Source organism: Dermacentor silvarum, chromosome 5 (genome assembly GCF_013339745.2).
Source record: "Dermacentor silvarum isolate Dsil-2018 chromosome 5, BIME_Dsil_1.4, whole genome shotgun sequence".
Lineage (NCBI taxonomy): Eukaryota > Metazoa > Arthropoda > Arachnida > Ixodida > Ixodidae > Dermacentor > Dermacentor silvarum.
Genome location: NC_051158.1, coordinates 159,837,262 through 159,857,240, shown reverse-complemented (window position 1 = coordinate 159,857,240; position 19,979 = coordinate 159,837,262). Strand labels below are relative to the sequence as shown.

The 19,979-nt window shown below is 47.9% G+C and overlaps 1 protein-coding gene across 1 annotated transcript; it reads left to right on the top strand.

The window, feature by feature from the left end:
- The first annotated feature begins 414 nt into the window (after positions 1–414).
- On the top strand, positions 415–1,499 carry LOC125945802 (uncharacterized). The gene is made up of 2 exons (XM_049668093.1): positions 415–945; positions 1,287–1,499. Exons 1-2 carry the CDS (start codon positions 415–417, stop codon positions 1,497–1,499), a joined length of 744 nt encoding a protein of 247 aa, XP_049524050.1.
- The last annotated feature ends 18,480 nt before the right edge of the window (positions 1,500–19,979 follow it).

Below are 19,979 nucleotides of genomic sequence, written 5' to 3'. Positions count from 1 at the left end.
ACAGGTGCGGCGCTGCTCCCACTTTCTCCCTCTCTCTCTCTCTAAGGGTACGCCGGTAGGAGGAGCAAGTGTCGCGGCGCAGTATAAAGCGCGCGTTCGCTGTGCTTCCGTCATTAGACAGTTTTAGTTTAGCGCGCGCTAGACAGTACGTACGCAACGTGCGGCGCGCTACGTACGTTAGGGTTGAGGCTGTCCCCCACACCATTAGTTTACCGCGCGCAACATCTGAAACGTGGAGTGCGCCTAAGCGTCAACACCCTTGCCTCGGAGTGCTACTTGGCGCCATCTTGTGCCTAAGCAATAAACTCGTATAGCCAACATCGGTTGTCACAAGTCAAGGCACGAGACAAGCCAAGCTTTTTCGCGGCGTTCGCGCCGATTTTGTGTTCAGGCGAGCAGCAGCAAGGGAAGAGAATGCCGTCAAGCATCTTGTGGAATCACCGCCTTTTGGCTACTCTTTCATGGCAAGAAATAGACGATCTGATGCTCACAACCCGCGAGCGGTGGCTTTTGGAAGGTGACTGCAGCCTCGACGACTTAGAATACCGCATAAGGCGCGATCGTGAAAGCGAGCTGCTACGATACCGCTCGCGCAACGGACTCCTCGATGTGGACCAAGTGGAGCCGACGTTGTTTCGACAACAATTCCGCTTCGAGAAACGAGATCTGCGTGAACTTGTTCGTCTGCTGCTGATCCCCGACAAAATATGCAGTGCTCAAAAAGTGACGGTGGTTGGCCGTGATGCACTGTGCCTTTTGCTCCGGCGGCTCGCCTATCCAAACAGATGGTGTGACCTGCAAGAAATCTTTGGGTTGCACACGTCAGTTATGTCAAGCGTGAGCTCGCAAGTGGTAACGCACATAACGGCAACGTTCGGACACTTGTTGGAGGACATGAACAACCACTCCTGGCTGTCTTCAGAATGCCTGAGGGATTTCGCAGATGTAAGTCGACTGTGTTTCTCACTAGAATAGGTTGCTTTTTTATATTTACAGCATTTGTCGGTATCAGTTAAACAAGGGCAAATGTGTGTGTGTGTGTGTGTGTGTGTGTGTGCGTGCGTGCGCGCGTGCGTGTGTGTGCGTGTGTGTGTGTGTGTGTGTGTGTGTGTGTGTGTGTGTGTGTGTGTGTGTATGTGTGTGTGTGTGTGTGTGTGTGTGTGTGTGTGTGTGTGTGTGCGCGTGCGTGCGTGCGCGCGTGCGTGCGTGTGTGTGTGTGTTTGACATTTCGCTTTGCGGCAGCTGTAGATATAATTTAAATGTTGATCCGTTGCTGTTTGTTCCAGGCTGTGAGAAGAAAAGGTGCAACACTGGACAACTGCTGGGCGTTCATTGATGGCACTGCCCGCGCAATATGCCGCCCGAAACGGAACCAAGAGGCCTATTTTTCGGGCCACAAAAGGGTACACTGTGTGAAATATCAGTCCCTAATGTGCCCAAATGGCATTGTATGCCAATTAGATGGGCACTACCCGGGACGACGGCATGATGCAGGTTAGTCATGTGATTACTTAAATGCCGCTCTAAGTATGGCAACAGCTATTAATTCAGTGCTGCTTAATTGTTACTGGCACACATTTGCAAGCGTTGTACTGAATAATGATCACAGACATTTCGTCTAGCTTGCACTTTCACTTATTGCTATATTCAGCTTATCGGTTTTTCTTCTATGCAGGAATCCTTCGAGACAGTGGCCTATATGCAAAGTTGGAGCGCCTGGTCAACGGCCAAGACTTTGTAATATATGGCGACCCAGCCTATCCGCTGCTGCCATTGATCATGAAGCCCTATACTGGGTTTTCGATTACACCTGCGCAGCAACATTTTAATCACGCGATGAGTAATGTGCGGCAAGCCGTGGAGTGGGGCTTCGGAAAAGTCGTGAGAGAATTCGCTTTTCTGGATTTTAAGAAAAACCAGAAACTTCTCGGACAACAAGTGGCTGAGATGTATAAGGCGGCTACCATTCTGACAAACTGCCACACGTGTGTGTACGGCAGCCAAGTTTGCCGGTATTTCTCAGTAAGCCCGCCAAGCTTGCAAGACTACTTGAAGCCACGTCAGCACTTACCGAGTTAATCTTATGTTACTACTTGTGTCCAAAACTTGTCAAGACGAAACGACAATGAGCGTTTGGCTTTTTGCTTATCTGAGTTCTTGGGGCTCTTTAATTCAAGAATTATGTAGTCAGGTGATACAACATTTACCCAAGGACCTGAACTGTATTCTCAATGTGATTGTAATGTTATTGTAATTAGAAAATGTCGTGCCTATTTTTTTCTATACATTGTAAATATTTCATTGCGCCTTTTTCTTCTTTTTTGTTGCATAACAGTTGTCATACTGCTCCTGTATCCCGCTCATTGCAGTGAAAATATATGTTCATTGATTAGGTGTTTGTGAGGATATTTTTTCTTTCCTGTAAGAGTCAGTTACGAGTACGTCACATGCATTACTTGTTTATTTTTTCTATAACTCTTTCCAGAATACTCAGCAGGCATTGCTGCTGAGCAAGAACCTTGTTGTGCTCCTCTGTCTTCTCCTTCTGCTCCCGCGCTCTTTGCTCAGCGAGCATTCTCCTTTCTTCTGTTCGTTCTTGCGCCTTCATTTCCATCTCTTTTTCCTTCAGCTGCAGCTCAGCCCGAGTCCGTCCAGCCTCCTCTCTTCAAGAGCCAAGCGCCTGGCCTCCATGGCGCACTCCTTTTCTTTCATGAGCAGGTCATGATGCATACGCCTTTCTAAAAACTCAAAATCTGCAGCCTGCTCCTGCCTTTTCTTTCCTACAGGAAAAAATAAAAAAATTCATGAGCAATGAAGTGCAAGTTAGTTCATTGCCGGGCTCGTTAGGAAGTAACAGTGCAAGAAATACTGCATAGGAATGCGCTTCAAGCGCATTCTCTCTTCTGTCGTCCCGACAAGCACACTGGAAGCCGCAGCTGAAAGGATGGCACAGGGGAAAGAAGTTGTGGCAGTGCGCATCATGACCCTTACTTCCTAACAAGGTTGTAAAGGTCACTTTTATAAGCCGAGCGGTTCTTGAATAGCTATAACAAATGGTCTAGGGGTAGCAGCTAAGGTATTGGACACCTACCTCGTACTGGCTCAGTCCGCACAGCCGCTTGTGATGTTGACACGTGCGAGCTGTCCACCTGAGAGGCTGCTTTAGTTGCAGACAGCAGTGTCTGGCTATCGGATGGAGATGGCGTCGCCTGGCTTCTTGATTCCATGGAGCTGCCACTACCGTCGCCATGCTGCGAGTCTACTTCCTCCAGCTGGGAGTCCAATTCTGCCCCTGCCTCGTTGTATTCTTCCTCATTCTGAAGCATCTTATTAAAGAGTTCAGCGGCCGTCTCCCCGTCTTTGCCACCTGCAAACGATTGAAATCATTCGGGTTGTAGAAGCGACTCAATATCACATGTGATGTAACAGGGAAATTTTCGCACACAAAGAGTGGTGATGTGAACGAGCTGTCGTACGCTAATAGCTATAAAAAATGCCAGCGTCTCACGATGACTTTCAGCCGTGAAATAAAGCCCAAGAAGAGCGCACAAAACGTCTTATATGCAGCTTATGTACTGAACACGACTTCAACCAACATTATTAATGTCATCATGTTTACAGCAAATCGTTATTTATACATAACGATTTGCCGTGAAATGATAACGTTAAAGTTTGCTATATCCGCGATGTCAGCGATTGTGAACGCGTAAAACATGCATATCTTAATTGTTCGCTCATAATGACCCACACGAAATTTCATAAATGCTCTGGACCCACTACGGACACACGGTGCGGTGCAACTCACCCAAACTCGATCTCGATTATTGAACCCTACAGCACCGATGTCCGTCGATCGCAATCGTGTGCTGTACAAATGCATGCGGTTGCATCTACTCACAGTCTATGTATGAGCCGCTGCTTGGCTGCGTTGCCACATTCATCGCGGCAGCCGCGTCCCTTTTTGCTGCTGCCGACTTCTGTTCCGCCTCTGGGGCCAGGGTGCATCGGTCTCGCGGCACCGGTGCAGCATTCCCGATACGGCGACGCCGAATTTGAACACCGTGCTCGCGAGACAAGTCGAGCAGCTCCTGCAGCAGAGCTTCCCGTGTGCTGTACTGTTCCTCTAATCCTGACCTGAAACAATCGTGTGGTGCACAAATTCGCAAGCAATTGCAGAACAAAAATTCACGCAGTCAGACTCGCAACTTACTTTCTCAGGTTGACCATGTCCTTCGCAGCGTAATAGGATAGCAGGAGCTCCGTTCAACTGCGGATGTTCCGGGCATTAAACGGCATCCCAGCGATATCCTGCATCTTTGCAGCGATCACGGTCCACTGCACAGGGTCCGCGAATGGATTCAAGCTCCTCACATAGGCAAGGAGCTCCAAATCGAGGGCGATACCGAAATGCACGCGGGATTTGCTCGCTGCCATCACCACTGACCCGCTTGTTTTGCTGTCGGTCGCCGCCATGTTCTTAAGCTCTCGGCAGCGCGAGATCTCGCGACAGGGCCGCCAGTAGGGTACGTAACGACTGTAGCGAGCGCAACGCATGCCCGGAGAACTAGCGCGCGTATCCCATACGTGCGCAAACGCACGCATTTCTCAGGGTTTCAGCGCATGCGCAGTCGTGCCCCCGCTGGCGCGTTGCGTGCGCAAGGCCGTTGCGCGCGCTAAACTAAAACTGTCTATTCTCTCTCTGTGCAACGATGTGCGAAACGCAATGAACAACGTCAACGAAGGCGCTAGTTCTCTTTTTCTTTACCTCCTACTCCCCCTCTCCGCTACGACGCTGCGCCGTGCTCCCTGATGGGCTGCAGAATTAAGCGTCTCATGCATAATGAACACCAGTAGTATGTAGTAGTAGTTGCAGCGGCAGCGCCGCCGCCGCGGAGCAGAGGAAGGCTCGGGAAGCCTAAAGTAAACGTCAGCGTCGGCAAGTGGACCCCGAATTTCGGGCCAGGGAAGCCGAACGTAAACGTCAACGTCGGCAAGAAACTTCTACGGAAGCAACACGGGCTCGGCACGCCGAAGTGTTATCAAGCCGACCCCGAACTCCGGGCTCGGAAAGTCGAAACGCAACGGCAACGTCGAGCGGCAGCTCCCGATCCCGAAGCGACGAGGCAACACGAGTCTGCGGCCAGAGCAGCAACACGTTCGAGGCCATTACAACGCCCGGGCTTCGAAGGTGCTGACGCGCGGTTCAAGCGCGACTTCCTCGATCGGAGTTTCGGGCACAGCTGCAACGTGTGCGACCGGCTTTGGTTCGACAACAACCTGAGCAAGGTCGGGAGCGTCCAGAACGAACGTCAGCGTAACGCGGCCGTCGGCGTGCTTCGACGCCAGTTCAGCAACAACACCGGCGACTTCCTGCAGTTCATGGTGTGCTCCGCGTGCAAGGAGGCTCTAACGTCGGGAAAGGTTCCAGTGATGAGCGTGAGCAACGGCTACCGATACCCGCCGAAACCCGAGCACCTCCCCGCGCTGAACCCGGTCTTGGCAAATTTCAAACTCGACCCTCGGCAGCAAGACCCATTGACGCTACACTTCACCGACCACAAAGCCATCGTATTCAAGATACAGCGCGCACCGACGCTAGGAATCACGTACGATCTCTAAATAAAGACGCAACAACCCCGTACAAACGTCTCCTCTCTTCTCAATACATTCTCTCACTCTAACTTTCATTGGGTTGTGTTGCCAAGTGAAACGAAACGGAAACTCGATGCGCACCCCCCGCGATGCTTTCGCATCCCACCATGGTTGCCCTTAGAGTGAGATGATGTGATTTTTTCTTCTGTGTTGTAAACATTTTTTGTCCGTGAAGTTGACAATGTTTTCGCCTGCGGATTTTATGCGGTTTTTCGACACGGGAAAGCAGTGGACTAACGACCTAACTTCTGTGCCGCCGGTTAGCGACAGTGTGATTAACTTGCACTTCGGCGCATCGAATCGGCAACTGCACAAAGGATGGGCATTGAAGGAAGAGAAGTACATTCGCCGCATTGAATGCTGCGTTCATCAGCAAATGCTGAGAAGCATATGCCTTTGCTCGATCAAGCCCGGTCATTACAGACAGGTCGCAGCACTTCGTGATGACGGGCAAACTTTTTAAAAGCTTCTTTCTGTACGCACACGACAGTGCTGATAGCGTCCCCCTTCGTAGTCGATAAACCCGCGCATTCAGCCTACAGTGCGCACGGACCACACAGGTATGGCAGCCGGCGCTTTGCGCTCTATAGCTTCACAGGAAAGTGAATACGGGAAAGCAAAAAAAAAATGTCACCGTTTCGCTCTAAGGGCGAAGCAATGAATGCGATAGCAACACAGCAATGTCATACGAAGTAAGGTGAGCGGCTTTGGTAGCAATATGAATTGCAGTAAACATGAGCTGATTAAGTAAGCAGGTGTGCTGCGGCGTAAGTAGAGCGACATGAAGAGAGACTCGATGACCACGAGAAGGCGCGTGTGAAACTGTGGTATTGATGAGAAGCACTTCCCGTGGGCAGCGCGTGCGAAGGGACACACCTGTAGCGCTGCACTGCCGATCCGGGCAGCATTGCATGTGCAGCGTGCGTTGTAAAATGTGGCCCGACTATTACTAACTGAATGAACAAGCGTGGTGTGAGCGCGCACAAACAAACATGAATAGATCACACTGAATGACTGCAGACAACGACTGTCAAAACGCTGGCAGCAAGCGCATACGCCGCAGCGGGCGAAGGTAAGTGCGGTCTATCGCTTCAACGGAAACTGAGCGGCGAATGCACAGCGCATACAAAGGTCAGAGCCGTGTGGAGATAAGAGACGGTGCGGGCGAGCGACGAGCGCGGTTGTTGGCAGAGTAGAAGTGCGCCCCCCCCCCCCCCCCCCCCCCGCTCCCTCCGGCGCTGGCTTCCTGCTTCCTTGCTTGCGCGTGGGAGATTGAGTGCGTTCGCTCTCCGTGATAGCGCGCGTGCCCGCACGCTTCCGCTGGGGACTACGGTGCGCGGCGACGAATTTATCTATACGGAACCTCACGGCGACAGCGACGCCGACGGCAGAAATCCGGTTGAAGTGTCCATGTAATTTCTATCGCAGTAAAAGAAGAAGCCCTTATCTATTACAAAGTTGTCGCTGCAAACGGGCGAGTTGGCTGTCGGCTGCACGCAGACCCGTCAACATTCACACGGCACATTGCCTGCACCAAATTTGCCCTTTTGGCGGCATGCAGTGATTCCGCAGGGATTCTGAAAAATCTTCTATTTCCTGGCTTTTTACTGGAGTTGAAGCATCCCACTGCGGCGCACTGCTGAGGCATCTCGCCAGCGATTTGCATCTCGCCAGCTGAGGCATCTCGCCAGGCACAGTATGCCCGACGACTACACAGCAATGAAGGAACGGGCGAGGGAACCAGCCGCACGGACGCACTGGCTCTCCTGGCGACCCACCAAAAAACATGGCGGCCGCGTGCTTCCCGGCGGCCCTGCTCGGATGCCAGGAACTATCGACCCAACAAGCCCTAGTTCGGCGGACTTGGGCAGCGGTCAAAACCAACGGGGTACCGGAATGAGGGACTCCGCCCAGTATTGCAGGGAGCGCGACCCACTAGAGGCCTCTCCCCCAGCACCTCTCTGTATATATAGCCCAATAAATGCTTTTCTTCGCCACCACGTGCTTCCCGCATTGTATTGCGCGCGCATGCGCAGAGACCCCCCATGAAAAAGGTCCATTACTATATGATTCCCGAACTGAGTTTTAATTGTTGTGTATTGCTCACAATCATTCCTCACTACAATGCATAGACCGCGATGCAACTCTAAATAAAGAAATAAAAAATTTCTGGCTCTCCCGTAATCGAGAGTAAGTAGATGTAAGCATGAAATGGCTACCATATGGCGTATTTTGCTGCCTGTGGTGCCGCCGCCTTCAAACGCGTTTCTTCTAGCAACAGTCCAACGTGCTCAGCGTCTGCGGCCACTTTTTCTTCTTGTCGCATCGAAGTGGTCGGCTGCAAATGTGCGGCTTTAGGTCTCCTGTATTTGCCTTTTGAACGTCGCTATTAAAAATCACAAATAATAATTTGGCGTACTAGAGGTTGCAGCTTGAGTGATATTGTGAAGAAAAAGGAACAACTCGGAAGCAATATGTTTTGTAACTTGTCTGGAGAGTAACTAGCGTATGTAATGCAGCCTTGTACAAAGTGTTGTGGGCCTGACACCGCATTTTGTTAAGTTTAAACTGGTTGCCCAGATGATCTCGTTTTGTTCTCGAAACTTGCCGCCATGTTCTCGTCTTGAGTGCCCGAATGATCTCGTTTTCGTGCCCGGACAACGGCTCTGGCTTTTGGCTCCAGTTCACTCGAAGGTCTCCGACAACGGGAGCTAAAAGTATTTCACTGCTTAATCTACCTCCAATTCCTGAGTGATTTGGCAGGAATTGGTTGCATGTAATCGCAGGTGTCAAATCAGGGACGCAAGTAGAACGAGGACAAAAGAACAACGGCGTTTGTGTTGTCCACCTCGTTCTTCTTGCAAGCCTGCCTTTGAGTGTCTTGAACACACATAAGTTACATTTCTTCATTGCACGACCTTTCAGAATAAGCGGCTGCAATCACAGCGCCCGAATACCCCAGCTGCTTGCTTCATGACTCCAAGCACCACATCTTGAAACGAAATTTGGCCTATGCTACACCCAGAGGCCTATGCTACGAAAAGTTGATCGACGGACTGATGCCAATAATTCCAATTCATGCTCGTATTGGTAACGTATTCTTTCGAAATTCGAGAGGGATAAACGTTGCACAGAGATGATGATTACCACCGGAGAAATAAAGCTTTGCGCGCAAAAATAAAGTGAATTTCTGCGGAGTGTCAGCTCTGGTAATTCAATGTGACGGCGAGGAATTTATAGGCTTGTCATGAGGCAATGACGGGTGCTGGTGGGCTAACGCGAAAAGTATTTTCGCGCCTGTCAAAGCATTGGCAAACATTATCAATTGCCGTATTTGCTTATTGATGCTTAATAATTGTTAATCGAATGCATCAATGACCTAAGTAATACAGCAACGCAAATGACACGCTGCACCTTGCAAGGAGATAAACGGAAAGTTTCTACGATCAACGTTTTATCGTTTCTCGAGATGATCTTATTATTCAAGTGCCGTAGCCGCAATTTTTGTTTCTGATGTGTTCTTATTGTAAGAACCTCAAAGCACGAGCCAGTGCCGTCTGCTACAACTTCTCATTCAAATCAGGACGAAATATGTGGGAGCAAAGCCGCACAAGGCGAGAACACAGTGGTGACTTTCAAGAAAACGCATGGCATCAGCTTCTTTGTGCCCTCGACCACCACTTTTTGTGGCCCCCAACTTGGCACGCTTACAACAACACATGATTTGTTCTTTGCTAATCTGTATTTACTTAACGTTTCCGAAGTTTTTCAGTTGAGGCACAACCTTCTCTTTTATTCCAACGAGAACAGTGTTCCACATGGTCAGGGCGAAACTATTAGCAGCTCCTTCTGCGTTACCGACGAGAAAGTGGCCGCAGTGCTTTCAACCGAGAGCAAAAAAAGAAAAAAAAATCACGAGAAAAGTGCCACAGCTCGAGTTGCAAGCGTACCCCCCCCCCCCCCCCACCACCACCCATATTTTTTTTTGGGGGGGGGGGGAGGAGGGGGGCAACCATTTGCATCACGCTGAAGACAAGGCCGACGTACATGGTGTTTCAAATTATTTAAAAAGGCTCATTATGCTCTGTCTATTCTGGCAGTTTCCGCTGCTTTCTCATGCTCATTATACGCTCATTTCTTATCCCTTTCTTATCGTATTAGATGCCCAATTCCGCCTTCCTTGTCTTCTTTTGCGTGGACATTGGCTTGACCCGTTCGTTTTATGACCACAAGGCCACGTGGCCCCATACTTGAAAATGTGTTGTCTATAGTGCAATGCAGTTAATTTTTTACTATGTTGGTGCAAATGACGCCCTTATCGCTAATTTTACCTATTTTACGGCTTATTCTCGCTTCGTGTGGCTACCGCCGAAGCCGCCTTCAAGACACCATTACCCCCATCACACGATCCCTACTTGGTCCAAGTGAACTCACTGCAATTTTGAAAAATATGCAGCAGGACAGTTTTGCTTCAACATTTCTATATCCGGCGGTGCACCCTTTAAAGGGGATTAGTGCCATGTGGCAAATTTTCGACTATGGTGGAGCTAATTACGCCCCTCCCGTAATATTTACGTATTCTGCGACTGATCCTCGCTTCTGGTGGGCGCAGCCTGAGCCGCCTTCCAGACACCATTTCCGCGCGCGAGCCCTGCTTAGTCCAAGCGAACTCGGCCTGATTGACAAGTTTGTGCCGTATGGCGGCTTTGCCTCAACCTTTCTATATGCATGACGGCCCTCCCTTTACAGGTTAATAAGGCTATGTAGTTATTTTCGCATGTATTGGAGCTAATTACACCAGTACCGTTACTTTCACTATACTCAGCGACTGACTCTCAATTTTCATTTTGTTGTGACGTACATTTCGATACTTCTTGCGGCACTGCCTCTGGAGGTGCGAAAGGGCTGGCTATTTTTTTAAGCGCGGCTTTATATGTAGACGTGAAATCTTATATGCCTTGGCCAAATTGCCTCTGTACAGAAAACTATCATCATAAGCATTGGCTCGAGCGTCGTCGTCTTCTTCCGTAGCTAGCTCGTTGGTGCCCCTAGGGTTGAGCTCGTGCTCGGTACGTGCTCGTGCCACTACTCCCGCATTCGTCGTCGTCTTCTTCCACAGATGGCTGCGTTGCCGCTCATCATTCCAGCGTAGAATTTCCCTTCCCTTCTGTCTGTCATCGTAATGGTGAGGCTGCGTTTACGGGGGTATGAGCCATTCGTTAAGGGGCATGAGCCATTCATTGCCTTACGTGACGGACAGATTTAACAAAACACCCCCAGCGCATTGCATTTATGTTAAATCTCCTGAGACTGAAGTAATAAAATGGAAAACAATAACAGAAACCTGCAGATTATGTAATTGCTGTGCGTGGCTGTGCACTACCTCTGGGATCGATGCATGGAAGAGGCTGCGTTTCTACCAGAAAGCTCGCCTTTGTGCTTAGCGTTCGCCGCGTGTGTTCCGCAGTAAACATAGTGGTTACATAATGTGCAGTTGCCGGGAAGCGTGAGAAGCAGTCAGGGGTCTTTGAGTGCTATCGCGTTCCACTCTTAAAGGCGAAGCCTAAGCGTCCTCCAATTTTTTTTTTTTCACAGAGAAATGAAAAAGAAGTAAAATGGCGGATATATGTGTGTAGAAGTGGTGAAATATAGTTACAGGAACTTGCTAATTTAACACTATTGTACAGCAATATCGTAATTTTTATAACAAGTGCGAGAATAGCAGAAAGTTGAGTTGTGCCACTGCTCCGCCAACAGAATGGGCAGAACGCAAGCCGAACACAAACAAAAACTACCACGGATGAACAAGAACAAACTGTTTTGCGCGCCGTTCATGTATAGTAGAGAACGTTTCGTGTGTTTCTTGCAAAAATACGGCGTTGGAGTTATCATCACTTATTATTATCACTTAAGTCTAGACAGGCATTTTCTAATAAAGAAAAAAAAATTGCCGCGTATCTGCGTGCTTCGCTGCAAATGTCGTCGAAAGACGATAGTCTTCTGCCGGCCGTACTACATGAGTGCTGGTCTGATCCGCGGCCACCCGTGATGCTGTTCTCGTACCATTTCCGTCCTGGCATGATAAATGCAATGGAGGTTTGTTTGAACAGATTTCATTTTACCGCATTATTTCATCAAGCGGCCATTTATGTTTTGCCCTGCCTCAGACAGCGCTTCCTTTATGTTGAATCGGCCGCATCTGGCTGGTATTGATAAAATTGAGGAGGCGCTGCGTGAGACATGGACGCCATCTGGCAATACATCGGGAAACATGAGCTTGTGCAGAGGGTTTCCTTCCTCCATGGCAGAGGGCGCTCGTCGGCGCGCAGTCGGGGAACGTCGTTCGTCGGCGCGCATAGCATGGCATTTTCTGCTCAGCTTAAGAAACTAGGGTCTTTAGAGTTACGTATCTGTGTATTTTCTATTAAAGGAACACACCTCCTAATACTTACCTAGTGATGTTGCGCCTCAGATATGCGTAATATTTACTTTGTGATCGATAACGTTCACAAGTATGAACAGCCGTACCAGTTTAAGTAGTGTGGGAGGTAAGCAACTGGTCCAACTTTGGCCGGGTGGCTGAATCGGGTGACAGACAAACAGACAGACAGACAGACCAAATTTTCAGCGTTTAAGTTCCCCAAGAATGACTATCGTCTTTAAAATTACACCATCTTCCCGTAGGGGAACCTTGAGTAGTATGAGAAGCAGCCATGGGGTCGACTCAAGTTCCCATTAGTTTTCAGATCGGCCTGTCGCCGCTGCCGTTTCGTGGCAGCGGCTCGAGCCCTGTTCTGCGCGGCGCTGTCCACGGCGCTGACACTGGCTTTGACGCTGGCGCTGTCCATCGCACTCATCGCGGCGTTGCGGGAATGAGAGCTCGAAGTGAATGATGATGAGTGGGCGAAGCACCGGGGGATCATTCGGGCAAAACGCCGGAAGCGTTCTCCGGAAGCCGGCTTCCGGAAGCGGAACCGGAAGTGGAAACGGAAGCGGAACCGGAAGCAGAAGCCGGCTTCCGGTTCCGGCTTCCGAAAGCCGGAGCTTGACGTACATATACTATTGTGATGATTAAGTGTGGGCGCAGGTTGGCCAGACGCACAAGAAGGCAACCAGAGACACAAAGAGACGTATTTATCACACGAACGGCACGTGGGACAAGACATGAACATGAACTATACAGATAAGCTGGTTCAGTGTCACGCTCGAGCACTCACAGTTCTTCACAGGAGTCTGGTCTCGTGGTGACGGCTCGGCGGACTTGGCTCTGGCGGCGGTGGCTATACGGGCGGCGGTTGACGTTCAGGGTGGCACCAGGACGTAGCCCGGTTCCGGAGCGTTAGCTCTGGGTTATAGCCCGAGCTCGGTACCGTAGCGGTGGGATGAGAGCCGGGGCGAAGCCCAGCACAGCAGTGGGCGAAAGCCGGGGCGGCGCCCGGTTCGGAGAACAGGACCAGGGCTCTGGGTCGTAGCCCGAGCCTGGAACACGGCAGCAGTCGTGCGAGCGGGGACGAGGCTCAGCTCCGCAGGACCCGCGTCGATGGTAGAAGCCGGGGCGGCGCCCGGTTCGGAACAGGACCAGGGGGCTCTGGGTCGTGGCCCGAGCCCGGCAGCACGGCAGCGGTCGTGCGAGCGGGAACGAGGCCCAGCTCCGCAGGACTCACGACGGTGGCAGAAGGCGGGGCGACGCCCGGTTTGTGGAACAGGACCAGGGGGCTCTGGGTCGTGGCCCGAGCCCGGCAGCACGGCAGCGGTCGTGCGAGTGGGGACGAGGCCCAGCTCAACAGGACCCGCGACGATGGTGGAAGCCGGGGCGGCGCCCGGTTCGCAGTGCAGGACCGGGATGCCGGGACGTGCGCCGGCGTTCGGTCCGCTCCATCTCGCTGCACTGCCCGTTCTCTCAGCCTCGCTGCCCCGTCGTTCCAGATGGTCTCTCCCGGCACGCGCACCGACCACGCGCACCAGCGACGCTCACTCCCGCGCTTTTCGGCCCCGCACGCCGAGCACAAGCACGGAAAAGCCCGCGCATTTCAAATATCGGTTCCGCACACCGATCACGAACATTAAATTGTCGTCCTCCTACCACACTTCCCCCCTGTTCAAGAACGACGCGGTGGTGAGGTAGGACGCGTCGACTAAATATGATTAACACACAACACAGAGTGCGGCGTTAATTCGTCCGTTCGTCACCGAGTTCTTTCTTGTGGTCCGGTAATTTCACTTCACACCACATAGTGCACTGCACTCAACTGTTAGAAATGTTCGCTAGTTGATTGTCCCAACACTCCATCTATACACTTGTCCACAACACACATTTGTAACTGACAATTCAATTGTCCGAGGCCATTCCTAAATAGTATTCCTTTTTATCCTATCCGTTGCATATGCACTATTTTTTTTTGGCCGGCATTCCTGCGACCCGGTCGCAGCAAACAAAAGGTGCCCAAAACGTTTGGTGCGACCCATGACGTCACGTCCGCTATAACCAATGATGTCACGTCCGTTTATTTTCATGGTGGCTGTTTTTCGGGGCCGGTCGCGTTGTGAAGCGGTCCGTATTCCGTGCCTTCTTACAGAGTAAGTAATCCATTTTTCCACTCTATATGCATGTAATAAAAGGTTGGGGCTGTCAGCTGCTTGATGTGTTGCCGTCAGTTATCTTGCGCGCATATTTTGCCTCGTGGCCGCGTCAAATTGCAGCCGGCCCGTGGAATGGGCCGTGGCATCCCATATAAAGCTATAAAGCTGATCCTCCGTCAGGATCGTTAGTACGTGTACAGAACCATCCAGTAGTGTGGTTCAGTGAATGATGCGTGAAAAAACGAGGACGCAAGAAAATCCTGGCATGGTGAGCTGTTCCGCCAGATCGTGTTGAATCGCGTTATTGCGCGAGATGGTCGAACAGCTTTGCTACTGCTTTTTTACAGCTTTGCTGCATTTCATTTAATCACCACCTGCATTCTTTTTAATAAGACAAATGGCATTACTGCGCGAAAGAGCGTCTCGGAAGTTTCCCAACAACAGCCAATGCCGCCGTGCCTGTTGCATGCACGCTTACCAGCTACACGCTGTCCTGATGCAGTTGGAACGATTATGACGCAGTATCAGCCTGCTACTGCGGGCTGCAGGATCACGGTGACAATACAATTAAAATAACTAAAGAAATTAATGTGGTGTTAATGTGAAATTAGTGTGGTGTTCAAACGTTGCCAAGCGTGATAAGCGGACCTGCCTCGTAAGATGCGTTGAATGAATCGGCTTTCTAAAGTCAGCTTCGCCGCAGTAGACGTGTTACGCGGTGAAGCTTACCCAAAAATTATTGCAGTGAAGCATACCAAAAGTGAAAAGGGGCCGCTATCACGGGACATGTATATGTTCCTTAACTATGTACGCGCGCACTCGCCTTCGCCCATCACATTACGCGCGCCCAGGAGCGTAATAAGTGTATTGGCAGGTGTACTCACATATATGAAAACTGCCAAGAAAAGCTGGTTAAGGCAAGCTCTCTTGTCGAAACGTTTGCACCAGCCTGTTCGACCACTGTTATATCACCGCAGTTTGTGTATTGCGGTGAAGCATACCGATAGTGGGTAGGGGTCACGCGAATCGGGAGTGTAGGGTTTCAGCCAGCGACGAACCCTACCAGTCTCAACGTTCTAGTCTCAACAAAGCTCATTTTTGCGCCAGGATGACGTTTCGACAACTTTTGTTGGCTGTTGGTGATGACACAACTCTTTTACAGATAACATTCTCTAAGCCTTTTGAAATGACAGGGAGCACTGACACCGGCCGATAATTTGACATGTCATTTCTGTCCCCTGATTTAAACAGTGCAGTCAGCTTCGCCTGTTTAAATTTTTGTAGGGTAAACGCCAGTAGACAAGCAAACATTGAATACGTGGGTGAAAACAGGCACTTTGCTTTGTTGTGTACCTGTCATACTGTTATTAAATTTTCCTTTCCTTTTAAAGTGCTTACGTACATCACATCGCAAGGAGTCACTGTGTAATTAGTGACCTTGTCATGTTAAAAAACCAGGCTCTACTCAAGAGAGGTTGGGGTTAAGTACCTGTGAAATTTTTTTAGAGGGGTAGTTTTCTGAGAAGAAATCAGATGCCAGAAACAGACCTGTGGTATCCTGGGTTTGAGTATTTAACAGTGGAAAGGATACAAAATACATTATATTTCTTGTCTGAAACCAACAAGTAAGTGAAATATGTAAATATATTAAATAGCGTCCATGGAGCAACTGCAAGCTGTGCACACCTAGACCCAAAATGCGCTTCTCTTGCTCCAGTCCATGCAGGCTGTCAGCTGCTTTGTTGAAGCCTCTGGTACATTCTCAGTGGTGCAGTAATTTTTGTCTGCATTTTGCTCAAGTGTGCCCTAGACATAATTGAGTGATTTGCAGTTGCAACTCGGACTGCAGCCTCAGCTTGGGAGACCAGTGGTAGGGCACATTTTGTAAAACTAAGCTACACATGGCATTACCAGTTTGAGCAGAGACCTGTTTATATATGTGTCGTCTTTAGCATCTAGATTTTTTACCATGAATTCAGAAAAATCTCCAGCACATTGAGTCCCTAGATTTGAAATGCTGTATAAGTTGTCTTCTTGTTCATTGCGGTTGCGCTTAACTTCTGTCCAAATAGGAGAGCACTTCTGCATAGCACATCAAGGACCATTCTTATTAACATGCCTTCCTTTTATTTATCTTACCTACAATCAAGAGCACACGTATATAGCACATGAATGTGCTGTGCTTGAACTTGACTTACATTGCCATGTTTAGTAGCACAGTGCTCATAGTTGGTGTTGGTTCATTCAAGCTAAGCATTACTACAACCTTTAACTGTAGGTATTATGGTGTGAGAGCAGAGAAATGGATATGCAAAGACAGTTGGGCACGTTAAGACATCTTTTTGTGTGTGAAAAGGTGAAAGATACACAAAATGGGATAGAACACGTCCACTTTCATCTTTTCTCACAACAACAACAAAAAAAAAAAAGTCGGAGGAATAAGGTTCCTTCACTGTGCCATAGAAACTATATGTTTGCTCTCAAATGTAATTCTGATTCGTTGGATTTGTTCTTGTGCTGTTTTTCTTGAGTGTGCTTTACTTTTCACACGTCAACGTTTCAAACTCGTTTTTATTTTTGACAGACTGAACATCCCACGTCTTGGTTTGACTTCCTGGTACAGGATACTTGCAGTTGGCATGGAGTGGTGAAGCAGCATGGTGTACTTTTATTAAAAGCACAGATTTCACCAGTATAGAAGCAGTTCATCAAAAAAAAAAAAAAACGTGTGCTGAAAATAAAGTGTTCCTACCCACATTCCTCAGTGTCTAATTATGCTTGTATCCCTGTGTTCTCTTCAGCAAAACCACTTATATGGGGAATTGATTGTGATAAGTGCTTGTGAAAGTTTTCAGGAAGAGCTTTGGACCCTGTTTACTGGTGCACAGGTAAAATGTGCACATTTTGTAAAATTGAAACACCAGGTGGAGTAGCAAACACCAATGCTTGATGTGGCATTTGTCGGGCTTGTGTGTCGGCACATTTTCCATACAACAATATACTCTAGGACAGCATGCTAGCACTACAACGCACCCATCTTTTATGTTAGGTATAAATTACTGCAAGCTCTTTAAATATGGTCACAAGAGAAATGCTGGCTTTAATTCAAAACTAAAGGTGAAGGAAGCTGTGCAAATGTATTGAAAAATTATGCAATCTGTGCCGTTTACTCAGTTAAGGTAACGTCCAAACGTGCCATAAGGCCTTGATAGCTGAAACCCGAGTAACAACTGGTAATGCAATTAAAGAATCTTGCTACACCTCTAAAAATGAGGCAGTGAAATGAAATTAGTGTCACAATTCCTTTTTGTTGGGACTTCGTTTGGGTTGAATATACTGATTGTAACAACACAAAGTGGAGGGGGTGATGCACATTAGAGAAATGCTAGTCTATTTTTATATTCCACCTTCTCTACGTTCAAAGTGCAGTAAAGTTACCATGGAAAGCTACAGTGAAGCCATTGGTTGAGTCTGTATGGTGGCAATCACCAACCTATCTGCTTGGGTTTATAGTGCCTTACTTGTACATACCTATTTAAACGTTGAGCTATTTGAACATTGATTAAGGTAACCAACATATGAACAAGTAGTTTACTGAGTAAATTACATGGGGAAGGGCAGAAAGATAGGACAGAGCACAGGGGGTGTATTCTGCAAGTGTCAACCAAATGGACATAACCATTTCAACTGCTGCTTAAGTTCTGATTGGCTGGGCTGGGGCACACGTGAGAGGGAGACAGGTGCCCCAGTCAATCAACGTTTCAGCAACAGATGAAATGGATGTGTCCACTAGATGAATACTTTCAGAACACCCCCCTCCCCGCATTTCTGTCTGTGACCAACATGCCTGGTATGGCACCCTTGCTTTCAATATCCGTCTTTATCAGCAAAAGTGGGAAAGAGCCACGTTTGTGCATGAAACGTTTTCCTGAGGTTGTCTGCCTTGAAGCCCATGGTGGTAATCACAGGAAACAGGGCAGATCCAGAGTAGCACCAAAGGAGAAGCCTTTATCAAGACAAATATGGAGGGGGGTTACTGCATGCTCAAATTTGTGAGCTCACAAGTTTGCCAAGGCCGCGTCATGTCGGTAGTTGATGAAGACTACATGAGAGAGAGAGAGATAAATGAGATGCGAAAGGCAGGGAGGTTAACCGGAACGTAACTATCCATTAACATGGTTAATGAATAACCACATAGGCTAAAATTATTTAGGTACTGTTTATGAGGACTACATATTTGCTGGAAATCTCTGAAAATAATTGTGCAAGCGCAGAATAACACCCTCCACTAGTGGTGACGTCCTTGAAGGAATGAATATGTATCAGTTGTACCTGTGTGGTGAATAAAGTTACATAAAAAAAAAACTTGGCAATAGAAACTAAATTCAGAGTAGTACTCCAAATACATTGCCTCTTCTTTAGGACTAGATGAATGCAATTAATTATAATAAACAATTGAAAATCGAATGCCAACCACAAAAAAAAATGTTATAAATGTTTTAGCTCCTACCTGAGAGCCATGATTGTGAACAAAGCTCCAGTTGAACCATCTCTGATTTTTCATTTTCATGATTTGTGTTTAAACTACTTACCATGCCTCTTTCGACCAGACCAGACGAGCCTTCGTCAAACTCTTCACTACTTCAATGCAAATAATTAGAGGTTGGCAAATGTAAATTTTTTCTAATGGGAATAGTAAGTGTCGAATAGTCGAATACAGATGAATACATTTACAGCAGGCTTATTTATCTTGATATAATTAAGCTCCATGCTTGTACTGACTACAAAAAAAAAAGAAAAATACTGCTAACTATCAGGGAAGATTAGGATTACTTTTAAACACAAGTTCACTAATTGTGATTTAAAAAACTGCACAAACACCTCTCAAGATCTTTAGAGCCTGGTGGCAAACAAGAGTTCTAAGAATAAATAGCTGCTGTATGACTAGCTGTAAAAAAGTACTAAATAAATGGTTGTGGCAGAAAAAAAAAAACGGAAGACAAAAGCTGCAGAAGGACTATTTTGCTGTAAAGACATGTAAAAGGACAGGTTGCAAGAAAAAAATCACCGGTTATAAAAAATTTACATGCTCAGACTGTCAATAAAAATAAATGATAGGCTATAATCAAAAATCAGGGGTTGTCATGTAGCCTTCCATCATGAAATCAAAAACACAGTTTGCATTACCAATTCTGTTTCTGCATTGCTTCGAAAACTTTTGTTGTTTCACTTGTGATAATTTGGGATACTTTGTTAGCAGATGGTGAACAGTAACAACTTTAACAGTCAGTTACTGCGAAGTATTTGGCTAGTTTTATTTAATCAAAAATGCTGAATAGTTGATTATTTTAGAATACGAATAGTTAGCATGTAACGTTCGATTCATATCCAAAACTTCAAATATTCTTCCACCCCTACAAATAATACTTCCTTTACCAGTGTTCATGCCAAAGCCCCCCCCCCTCCTTAATATGTACTCGGCATCCACCTCTACAATCCTGAGGCATACTGACGTTATGCCGTGTGGCAACCCAAGCAAATAAAAAAAAAATCCTGAGGCATGATTAGATTTGCATTGTGTGGTAAGTACAAGTCTGCAATAGTTTGGATCTGTCGGCTGTGCTGAGTAATTGCACATCACATACTTGTAACAGTCAAGTAGTGCTTCTCAAGAATCGTGTTCGAACTGCACACACTAAAACATAAGCTGGGATATTCAAAAGACAAGTACATGTTTTGCTTGCCAA

Coding starts and splice junctions, on each gene's coding strand:
- LOC125945802 (XM_049668093.1), top strand. CDS start 415: ATGCCGTCAAGCATCTTGTGGAATCACCGCCTTTTGGCTACTCTTTCA. Junction 946..1,286: donor GCCTGAGGGATTTCGCAGAT/GTAAGTCGACTG, acceptor TGTTTGTTCCAG/GCTGTGAGAAGAAAAGGTGC.